At 34.7% G+C, this 11846-nt stretch overlaps 1 protein-coding gene and 1 long non-coding RNA gene across 2 annotated transcripts in view; both read left to right on the top strand.

Moving 5' to 3' along the window:
* Yeats4 (YEATS domain containing 4) overlaps window positions 1-11846 on the top strand; it is a 27452-nt gene that overhangs the window by 3463 nt on the left and 12143 nt on the right. Inside the window, exons 3-4 of the mRNA XM_048808296.1 lie at window positions 2741-2807; window positions 2908-3011. Coding sequence (XP_048664253.1) covers window positions 2741-2807; window positions 2908-3011 — 171 coding nt within the window. The remainder of the gene's footprint in view (window positions 1-2740; window positions 2808-2907; window positions 3012-11846) is intronic.
* Window positions 5859-11345, top strand: LOC107140068. The gene is made up of 3 exons (XR_001503240.2): window positions 5859-6170; window positions 6271-6365; window positions 11028-11345. It is a non-coding gene; the product is annotated as an uncharacterized LOC107140068 (long non-coding RNA).

Genomic DNA, 11846 nt, shown 5'->3' with positions numbered 1-11846 from the left:
TTTTTTTTTTTTTTTTTTTTTTTTTTTTTTTTTTTTTTTTTTTTATTTATTTTTTAGTTTTCGGCGGACACAACATCTTTGTTTGTATATGGTGCTGAGGATCGAACCCGGGCCGCACGCACGCCAGGCAAGCGCGCTACCACTTGAGCCACATCCCCAGCCCAAACATCACATCTTAAGTTAACATAGTATTTAAGCAACTATTTCAGGAATAGCAGTTAATACTTAAAGTGATAATGTTGTAATAAAACAATCAAAGAATGTAGTCTGGTCACTGGTAATTTTGTTTTGCTTCCAAATCTGCACTTCTTCGAGAACAGCTAGATATTTATTGAAAGAACAAATTATTCAACTTGTTTATATGAATGTAGTAGCATTATTCATAATAGCCCAAATGGAATCAATCCAAACATCTGTCAGCTGATAAATGGATAACTAACATTGTATGTCCATTTAATGGGATTTTAAGTTAACTTTTTATTGTACATTGTAATTATACAAAATAATAGGAATCATTGTGACATATTTATATATGCACATAACATAATTTGGTCAGTTTCATTCCTTGATAACTTCCCTTTCCTTCCCTTCCTCCCTCTGGCCCCCTTCCTCTATTCTACTGGTCTTCTTTCTATTTTCATGAGATCCACCACTCCCCACTCCTCCTTTTTTTCCTCTCTCTAGCTTCTACATAAGAGAGAAAACATATAACCCCTGACCTTCTTAGTCTAGCTTATTTCACTTTACATAACTTTCAAGTTCTCTCCATTTTCCTGCAAAAGACATAATTTTTTTCTTTTTTATAACTGAGTAAAACCCCATTTTGTGTGTGTGTGTGTGTAGAAAACATTTTCTTTATCCATGAATAGAATATTATTAGGCAATAAAATAAAGTACCGATAAATGCCAGCCCATGGATGAAAATTGGAAGCATTATGCTAAGTGAAAGAAGACAATACAGTGTTATATATTGTATATTTTGTATATTTCACTTACATGAAATATACAGAATAGGCAAATTTATAGATGCAGAAAATAGATTAGTGGTTGCCAAGTTGGTGGGAATAAAAAGGAAGTTGGGAATGAGGACAGTATGGGGCTTCTTTTTGCGTGTTAAAAAAAAAAATGTTCTGGGCTGGGGTTGTGGCTCAGTGGTAGAGCACTCACCTAGCAAGTGTGGGGCCCTGGGTTCGATCCTCAGCATTACATAAAAATGAATAAATAAAGGTATTGTGTCTAACTAAAACCAAAAAATAAATATTTTAAAAAATGTTCTAAAACATTGTGATGATGATTGTACAAATCAGAATATACTAAAAACCACTGCACTGTGTACTATACAAAGGCAAATTATATGGTATGTGAATCATATTTCAGTGAAGCCGTGATTTTAAAAAACAACCCTAAGTGACTATCTAACCTATCTCTGCAGCCTTATTTCTGTCTATGCCTTATTTCCTTATATCTTCCATTCTACAATACTGTTATCAAAGGAATACTCTTGAATGTCTTCAAGCATTTTTTTAACCACTCATTCTGTTCCTTAAAGTCTTGGTTCAAGTATTGTTTTCTTTGGAACTATTTGCTGGTCCTCCAAAGACTAAATTAGGTGCCCCCCCCATCCCCATGAACTTGTACCTAATGCCCTCCTAACATGTTATGTTTAATGTGCATTTTATCATCTGTCCCCTATTTCACAGTGAATGTCTCATGCCTGAAGAAAAGGCCCTAGTTTTTTTTTGTATTTCATTTAGAGACAAGGTCTCACTGTGTTACTTAGTGCCTCACTTTTGCTGAGGCTGGCTTTGAACTCTTGATCCTCCTGACTCAGCCTTCCGAGCCACTGGGATTATAGGTGTGCACCACTGTGCCCAGAAAAGGCCTTGTTTTATTAAACATTGTATAATTAGCATCTGGTACAGCAATATTGGTAGTCACTCAGGTATTTATAGAAGAAATGAAATCAAGTATTCCCAAAACTGGCTCCAAAGGTGCTTATGAAAATCTGCATCAGAAAAATATCCCTACACCATAACAAGTGACAAAGTATTAAGATTATTACAGTATAATCCCAATTTCATTTTAAAAATATATGTAGATATAAGTATATAAAACATTACTGAAAACAAAAAGGTTTGCATTTTTCTTTTTCTATAAGGTTTTTATTCCCCCCAGTATTGTGGATTGAACCCAGGCCCTCACACATACTAGGCAAGCAGTCTACCCAGACCTTTTTTATTTTAAGACAGGGTCTCACTAAGTTGCCCAGGATGGCCTCAAACTTGCAGTCATCCTGCCTTAGCCTTCTGAGTTACTGGAATTACAGGCATGAATCATCACACTTGATTTTGAATTATATTTTTAAAAAGCCACTTTACCAAAGAAGCCCTATTATGTACTTGTACTAATAATAGTAAGTATGCTTCTGTGATTCAAAATATAATGGAAAAAAAGGAAGTTTTATATCCATCAGTTTAAGTTGCTTTTTATCTTTATTTCTGGTAATATTATTAAATGCATAAAGAAGGACATGTATATTTCTTTATGAATATGAAAGAATTCAGCCAAAAAAAGGGGGGAGGCAAACCCCCACCTCCAAATATAATTGATTTTTTTAAATTGGATTTCATAAAATTTCAGGGAAGGTAGGTTTTATAAAGTTAGGTCCATATGCTAAATGTATTTCCATTCTAGTTTTCATATGTAGATGATAGAACTAATTAATTTATCTCTATTTCAGGATATGTCAGCATATGTAAAGAAAATCCAGTTTAAATTACATGAGAGCTATGGCAACCCTTTAAGAGGTATAGTATAATCTTTTGATTCATAACATGCAAAGTTAAAAGGATCTAGGAAACTAAATTAGTAATTTATAATTGTTTTATTTTCCCCTCCTCTCTTCAGTTGTTACTAAGCCTCCATACGAAATTACTGAAACCGGATGGGGTGAATTCGAAATAATCATCAAAATATTTTTCATTGACCCTAATGAAAGACCTGTGAGTAATGCTAATCTTTACAAATAGAAAATAGATTTTTTGGTAAATGTGAAAATGTCATAATACTTAATGAATAGCTAATGTTCATTCACATGTATTTTATATAAACCTGTGGTGTGGTATATCTTAACATGAGTTATGGTTTTCTATTTTTAAAGTGGAATGCTTTTTGAAATGCTTTTTTTCCCCTTCAAATATAGAAAGAAGGGATATAATATAAACATGTTAGAAAGAAAGAAATGGAAATCAAATGATTGCTAAAAGGGAAAAAAACATTTAAAAATCATGAGTATCAAAAAAAATAAAATTTCTAGTATCATCCAGTTATTGGTAGTAAACAATTTAAATTAATATGGTGTCTGAAATGAGTATCCAGGTTCTTTTTTTTTTTTTTTTTTTTTTTTTATTTATTTTTTAGTTTTCGGCGGACACAACATCTTTGTTTGTATATGGTGCTGAGGATCGAACCCGGGCCGCACGCACGCCAGGCAAGCGCGCTACCACTTGAGCCACATCCCCAGCCCAAACATCACATCTTAAGTTAACATAGTATTTAAGCAACTATTTCAGGAATAGCAGTTAATACTTAAAGTGATAATGTTGTAATAAAACAATCAAAGAATGTAGTCTGGTCACTGGTAATTTTGTTTTGCTTCCAAATCTGCACTTCTTCGAGAACAGCTAGATATTTATTGAAAGAACAAATTATTCAACTTGTTTATATGAATGTAGTAGCATTATTCATAATAGCCCAAATGGAATCAATCCAAACATCTGTCAGCTGATAAATGGATAACTAACATTGTATGTCCATTTAATGGGATTTTAAGTTAACTTTTTATTGTACATTGTAATTATACAAAATAATAGGAATCATTGTGACATATTTATATATGCACATAACATAATTTGGTCAGTTTCATTCCTTGATAACTTCCCTTTCCTTCCCTTCCTCCCTCTGGCCCCCTTCCTCTATTCTACTGGTCTTCTTTCTATTTTCATGAGATCCACCACTCCCCACTCCTCCTTTTTTTCCTCTCTCTAGCTTCTACATAAGAGAGAAAACATATAACCCCTGACCTTCTTAGTCTAGCTTATTTCACTTTACATAACTTTCAAGTTCTCTCCATTTTCCTGCAAAAGACATAATTTTTTTCTTTTTTATAACTGAGTAAAACCCCATTTTGTGTGTGTGTGTGTGTAGAAAACATTTTCTTTATCCATGAATAGAATATTATTAGGCAATAAAATAAAGTACCGATAAATGCCAGCCCATGGATGAAAATTGGAAGCATTATGCTAAGTGAAAGAAGACAATACAGTGTTATATATTGTATATTTTGTATATTTCACTTACATGAAATATACAGAATAGGCAAATTTATAGATGCAGAAAATAGATTAGTGGTTGCCAAGTTGGTGGGAATAAAAAGGAAGTTGGGAATGAGGACAGTATGGGGCTTCTTTTTGCGTGTTAAAAAAAAAAATGTTCTGGGCTGGGGTTGTGGCTCAGTGGTAGAGCACTCACCTAGCAAGTGTGGGGCCCTGGGTTCGATCCTCAGCATTACATAAAAATGAATAAATAAAGGTATTGTGTCTAACTAAAACCAAAAAATAAATATTTTAAAAAATGTTCTAAAACATTGTGATGATGATTGTACAAATCAGAATATACTAAAAACCACTGCACTGTGTACTATACAAAGGCAAATTATATGGTATGTGAATCATATTTCAGTGAAGCCGTGATTTTAAAAAACAACCCTAAGTGACTATCTAACCTATCTCTGCAGCCTTATTTCTGTCTATGCCTTATTTCCTTATATCTTCCATTCTACAATACTGTTATCAAAGGAATACTCTTGAATGTCTTCAAGCATTTTTTTAACCACTCATTCTGTTCCTTAAAGTCTTGGTTCAAGTATTGTTTTCTTTGGAACTATTTGCTGGTCCTCCAAAGACTAAATTAGGTGCCCCCCCCATCCCCATGAACTTGTACCTAATGCCCTCCTAACATGTTATGTTTAATGTGCATTTTATCATCTGTCCCCTATTTCACAGTGAATGTCTCATGCCTGAAGAAAAGGCCCTAGTTTTTTTTTGTATTTCATTTAGAGACAAGGTCTCACTGTGTTACTTAGTGCCTCACTTTTGCTGAGGCTGGCTTTGAACTCTTGATCCTCCTGACTCAGCCTTCCGAGCCACTGGGATTATAGGTGTGCACCACTGTGCCCAGAAAAGGCCTTGTTTTATTAAACATTGTATAATTAGCATCTGGTACAGCAATATTGGTAGTCACTCAGGTATTTATAGAAGAAATGAAATCAAGTATTCCCAAAACTGGCTCCAAAGGTGCTTATGAAAATCTGCATCAGAAAAATATCCCTACACCATAACAAGTGACAAAGTATTAAGATTATTACAGTATAATCCCAATTTCATTTTAAAAATATATGTAGATATAAGTATATAAAACATTACTGAAAACAAAAAGGTTTGCATTTTTCTTTTTCTATAAGGTTTTTATTCCCCCCAGTATTGTGGATTGAACCCAGGCCCTCACACATACTAGGCAAGCAGTCTACCCAGACCTTTTTTATTTTAAGACAGGGTCTCACTAAGTTGCCCAGGATGGCCTCAAACTTGCAGTCATCCTGCCTTAGCCTTCTGAGTTACTGGAATTACAGGCATGAATCATCACACTTGATTTTGAATTATATTTTTAAAAAGCCACTTTACCAAAGAAGCCCTATTATGTACTTGTACTAATAATAGTAAGTATGCTTCTGTGATTCAAAATATAATGGAAAAAAAGGAAGTTTTATATCCATCAGTTTAAGTTGCTTTTTATCTTTATTTCTGGTAATATTATTAAATGCATAAAGAAGGACATGTATATTTCTTTATGAATATGAAAGAATTCAGCCAAAAAAAGGGGGGAGGCAAACCCCCACCTCCAAATATAATTGATTTTTTTAAATTGGATTTCATAAAATTTCAGGGAAGGTAGGTTTTATAAAGTTAGGTCCATATGCTAAATGTATTTCCATTCTAGTTTTCATATGTAGATGATAGAACTAATTAATTTATCTCTATTTCAGGATATGTCAGCATATGTAAAGAAAATCCAGTTTAAATTACATGAGAGCTATGGCAACCCTTTAAGAGGTATAGTATAATCTTTTGATTCATAACATGCAAAGTTAAAAGGATCTAGGAAACTAAATTAGTAATTTATAATTGTTTTATTTTCCCCTCCTCTCTTCAGTTGTTACTAAGCCTCCATACGAAATTACTGAAACCGGATGGGGTGAATTCGAAATAATCATCAAAATATTTTTCATTGACCCTAATGAAAGACCTGTGAGTAATGCTAATCTTTACAAATAGAAAATAGATTTTTTTGGTAAATGTGAAAATGTCATAATACTTAATGAATAGCTAATGTTCATTCACATGTATTTTATATAAACCTGTGGTGTGGTATATCTTAACATGAGTTATGGTTTTCTATTTTTAAAGTGGAATGCTTTTTGAAATGCTTTTTTTCCCCTTCAAATATAGAAAGAAGGGATATAATATAAACATGTTAGAAAGAAAGAAATGGAAATCAAATGATTGCTAAAAGGGAAAAAAACATTTAAAAATCATGAGTATCAAAAAAAATAAAATTTCTAGTATCATCCAGTTATTGGTAGTAAACAATTTAAATTAATATGGTGTCTGAAATGAGTATCCAGGTTCTTTTTTTTTTTTTTTTTTTTTTTGGTACTAGGGATTGAACTCAGGGGCACTTGACCACTGAGCCACATCCCCAGCCGTATTTTGTATTTTATTTAGAGACAGGGTCTCACTGAGTTGCTAAGCACCTCACCATTGCTGAGGCTGGCTTTGAACCCATGATCCTCCTGTCTCAGCCTCCTGAGTTGCTGGGATTAGCTTCTGCATATTTGTGAACACACTCAACCTTTGACTTATTTATTTATTTTTATGTGGTGCTGAGGATCAAACCCAGGGCCTCACACATGCTAGGCAAACACTCTACCATTGAGCCACAACCTCAGCCCCCGTCCTTTGACTTTTTTGGACTAGCTTATTTCACTTGGCATGGTAGTCTTCAGTTGCATCCGTTTACTACCCACAAATGCCATAATTTCATTCTTCTTTATGACTGAGCAATACTCTGTTGTGTATAAATGCCACATTTTCTTTCTTTATTCATTCGTTGAAGGGAACCTAGGTTGTTTCCATAATTTGGCTATTGTGAATTGTGCTGCTATAAATATTGATGTGACAGCATCACAGTAGTATGCTCATTTTAAATCTTTTGGATATATACTGAGTGGGATAACTGAGTTCCATATGTTGGTTCCATCCCTAGTTTTTTGAGTAATTTCCATACTGCTTTCCAGAGCAATTGCACTAATTTGCAGTCCCACCAACAAATGTATGAGTGTACCTTTTTCTCTATATCCTCACCAACATGTATTATTTATTTGTAATCTTTTTTGGGGGGAAGAGGGTGTTGCAGATATTACCCAGGAAGGTTTTACCATTGAGCCACATCCCCAGCTTTTTTATTTTTTGTTTTGAGACAGGGTTTCACTAAATTGCTTAGGGTCCCACTAATTGAACTTGCAGTCCTCCTCCCTTAGCTTCCTGAGTTATTGTGATTACAAGCGTGCATCACCCTACCCAACTGTATTCGTGATTATTGCCATCTGACTAGAATGAGATGAAATCTCACTGTAGTTTTGATTTGCATTTCCCTAATTGCTAGAGATGTTGAATAATTTTTTTAATATTTGTTGATCATTTGTGTTTCTTCATTTGAGAAATGTCTGTTTAGTTCTTTTGCCCATTTACTGATTGAGTTATTAGAGTTTGTGTTTTGGCGTGTGTGTGTGTGTGTGTGTGTGTGTGTGTGTGTGTGTGTGAAGTTTTTTGAGTTCTTTGTATGTTCTGTAATTAATGCCCTGTCTGAGGAGCAAGTGGTATAGATCTCCCATTCAGTAGGCTGTATCTTCATGTTCTTGTTTACTTTGCTATGCAGAAGCTTTCTAATTTGATATCATCTACTTCATTGATTTTTAAAATTTTATTTCTTGTTTTTAAAAGAGAGAGAGAATGATTAAATGAGTGAATCTTTTTTGTAGGTGGACACAACACAATGCCTTTATTTTTATGTGGTGCTGAGATATTTCTTGTTCTTTAGGAGTCTTGGTAAGGAGGTTGGTTCCTATGCCAAAATGCTGGAGTGTTAGGTCTACGTTTTCTTTTAGCAGTTGCCGTGTTTCTAGTCTCATTCCCAGGTTTTTTGTTTTTTTTTTGTTGTTGTTGTTTTGTTTTGGTTTTGTTTTGTTTTTAAAAGAGAGAGAGAATTTTTTAATATTTATTTTTCAGTTTTCAGTGGACACAACATCTTTATTTTATTTTTATGAGGTGCTGAGGATCGAACCCAGCGCCCCATGCATGCCAGGCGAGCGCATTACCGCTTGAGCCACATCCCCAACCTCATTCCCAGGTTTTTAATCCACTTCAAGTTATCTTTTGTGCAAGGGGTTTTAGATTTCATACTTCTATGAATGGGTTTCTAGTTTTCCCAGTACCATTTGTTTAAGAGGCTATATCTTTTCTCCAACATATGTTTTTGTCAACTTTGTCTATTATTAGGTAATTGTACTTAGATGAGTTTGTCTCTGTATCTTTTATTACATTGATCTTCATGTCTGTTTTGGTGCCAGTACCATGATGTTTTTGTTACTGTAGTTCTGTAGTGTAGTTTGAAGCCTGGTATTGTGATGTCTCCAACTTCATTTTCCTAAGAATTGCTTTGGCTATTCTGGGTCTCTTGTTTTTCCAAATGAATTTCAGCACTACTTTTTCTACTTCTGTACTCATTGGTGTTTTGATGGAGATGCTTTGAATCTGTATTAGCACTTTTGGTAATATGGCCATTTTGACACTATTAATTCTGCCTGTCAAGGAACATGGGAAATCTTTCCAACTTCTATGATCTTCAATTTCTTTCTTTAGTGTTCTATAGTTTTTATTGTAAAGGTCCTTCACCTCTTTTGTTAGATTATTATCAAGTATTTTATTTTTTTGAGATTATTGTGAATGGAATAGTTTTCCTAATTTCTTTTTCAGCAGATAGATTTACCTTGGAGTATAGAAACACAATTGATCTATGAGTATTGATCTTGTATCCTCCTACCTTGCTGACTTCGTTTATGAGCTCTAAAAGTCTTCTAGTGGAGTTTTGGGGCTGCGGGGAGGCATCTCCTAAATATAGGATCATGTCATCAGCAAGTAGATAATTTGAGCTCTTATTTGTATCCCTTTAATTTCCTTCTCTTGCCTATTTGCTCTGGCTGGAGTTTCAAGGGCTACGTTAAATAGGAGTGATGAGAGTGAGCATCCTTGTCTTGTTCTTGTTTTTAGAGGAAATGTTTTCAGTTTTTCTCCATTCAATATAATATTGGCCTTGGGTTTATCATATGTAGCACAATATCATTTTTAACTTTGTAAGATTGCTCTATTTTCATTTTTATTTTGAAAATGTTGCTTACCTCTGCTTCCTAATTTGTTATACTGCACCCCAATTGGAAAATATATCTATGAAAGAAATTATTTTTTATCTCATAACTTCTTTTTATAAGACAGCTCTGAGTCACTCTTAGAAGGGTAAAGTAATATCTATTGTACTTCCATATTGACTAATCTGTTGCCTAGGTTCCCATACAGGTCTACTAGACTGTATCTCATTCTCTAAAAAATATTACAGGTCTACTAGGCTATATCTCATTCCCTAAAAAGTATTTTAGTGTACTTTAAATATAATGAAACCATTGTACTTTTTCAGTAGCAGGCTTAAGTGATTTCTGATTTACTTCTGTTTTCTAGTAACCTATTAAAGGTTAAGTCACTACTTTAAAAAAAAAAAAAGTTGTATCTGAAAGCAGAATGATAAAATTGGGTTTTCATTTCTGGAAATTGGAATTTCTAGGTAGGTAAGACAGTTTTATTGCTCTAAGAATTGTCTAATACCACTCAAAGTTAGTTCAGATTTGTTATTGCCTGTATCTGCATTAATGCCTTGGGAAGTCGGAATAGTGAATTTAGAGAACAGTTTAATGGTCTAATTTTAAAACTTTTTTTTATTATTATAAAAGTCAAATGTTTTAAAAGATTTTTAAAATAAGAAGTGCTAATTAGTCCTGAATTAGTTTCCTATTACTACAACCTGGGTTGCTTAAAACAGTAGAAATTCATTCTCACAGTTCTGGCTGCTAGAAGTCTGAAATGAAGGTATTGGCCTTGTTCTTTCCAAAGCCTCTAGGAAAGGGTCTTTCCTTGCCTTTTCCAGCTTTTGGTAATCCCAGGTGTTCTTGGCTTTCAGCAACATAACTTCAAACTTTACTTCCATTTTCACATGGCCTTATCTCTCTCCCTGTCTCTATCTCATCTCCTCTTATAATGATACCAGTTATACTGGATTAGAGTCCATCCTAATGTCTGTTCGCTCACTTGCTCACTTGCTTTTTTTTTGTTTTTAGTTGTTGATGGACTTTTACTTTTATTTATTTGTATGTGGTGCTGAGAACCCAGTGCCTCATGCATGCCAGGCCAACTCTGAGCCACAGCCCCAGCCCTTGCTTGCTTTTTCTCTGTCCCCTCCCCTTCTCTCCCCTCCACTCCCCTCTCCTCTCTCTCCTCTGCCTCCGCTCCCCTTCCCGCCCCTCCTTCCTTCCGTCCTTCCTTCCGTCCTTCCTTTCTTGTTTTTCAGATGGGTCTTGCTATGTTGCTCAGATTGGCCTTTAACTCACAAGCCTCTTCCTCAGCCTTTCAGATTGCTGGGATTCTAGTCGCATTCTACCCGCCCAGCCATTTTAATTATATCTGCAAAGACCCAAATATGGTCATATCAACAAGTACTGAGAATTAGAACTTCAGTTTATTTTTTTGGGTGACACAGTTCAATTCATAACTTCTTCTTTTCTCCATCTCCTACCCGTTCCCCAGGAAAACCGCAGTTTTTTCCTCCAGTACTGGGGATTGAATGTAGGGCCTCATGCATACTAGGCAAGTAGATGAGTGTTTTACCACTAAGCCACATCCTCAGCCCTTATTTTATTTTGAGACATGGTCTTACTAAGTTGCCCAGTGATCTACCTGCTTTAGCCTCTCGAATAGTTGGTATTACAGTAATCCCCTGGAATTACAGGGCACCCAGCAGGAAAACCACTTTTTAACAGTGGTTATTTTCAGTTCCTCCAGAAATTAACCCTGTATATCTCATATATTTAATCTTTTAATTTTGGATTTCTCAACTATAGGTAATATTTATCAACTCCTAGTGATACCAGGTGATCCTTCCTTTTTCCCTCTCTTCAGGTTTTTTCATTTGCTAAAAGAATTTCTTCAGAAAGAATGCTTGAGAAATTAGCTTTATTTCTCCTTCATACTTGACTATTGTGGTATAAAATTCTAGATAGTTTACTTTCTTCATTTTTCAGTAAGTTTTTGGGTTTGCTCTGCTTTGGTTTATTATCCTGTATAGTAGTAACAGCTCTATTCTTATCCCCAAAATTTGTCAAGTTATCTTCAGATATGACATATAATTCATGCTCTCTCATTTTCAGATTACCTGTCTATTCTGTTACTTAGTGGAATTCTGTGCATATCCCTTCTTCCTTTTAAACACACACTCCTAGTGCTGGGGATAGAATCTAGGACCTTGCATGTGTTAGGCATGCACTCCATCACTGAGTTGTGTACATCCAGCCCCATCCTTATTCTTCAGTATTCTCTCTCTTCCTCCACCCCCTGCATGTGTTATCT

The sequence above is a fragment of the Marmota marmota genome, unplaced genomic scaffold, assembly GCF_001458135.2.
Source record: "Marmota marmota marmota unplaced genomic scaffold, marMar, whole genome shotgun sequence".
NCBI classification, from domain to species: domain Eukaryota; kingdom Metazoa; phylum Chordata; class Mammalia; order Rodentia; family Sciuridae; genus Marmota; species Marmota marmota.
This window is presented reverse-complemented; position numbering and strand designations above follow the sequence as displayed.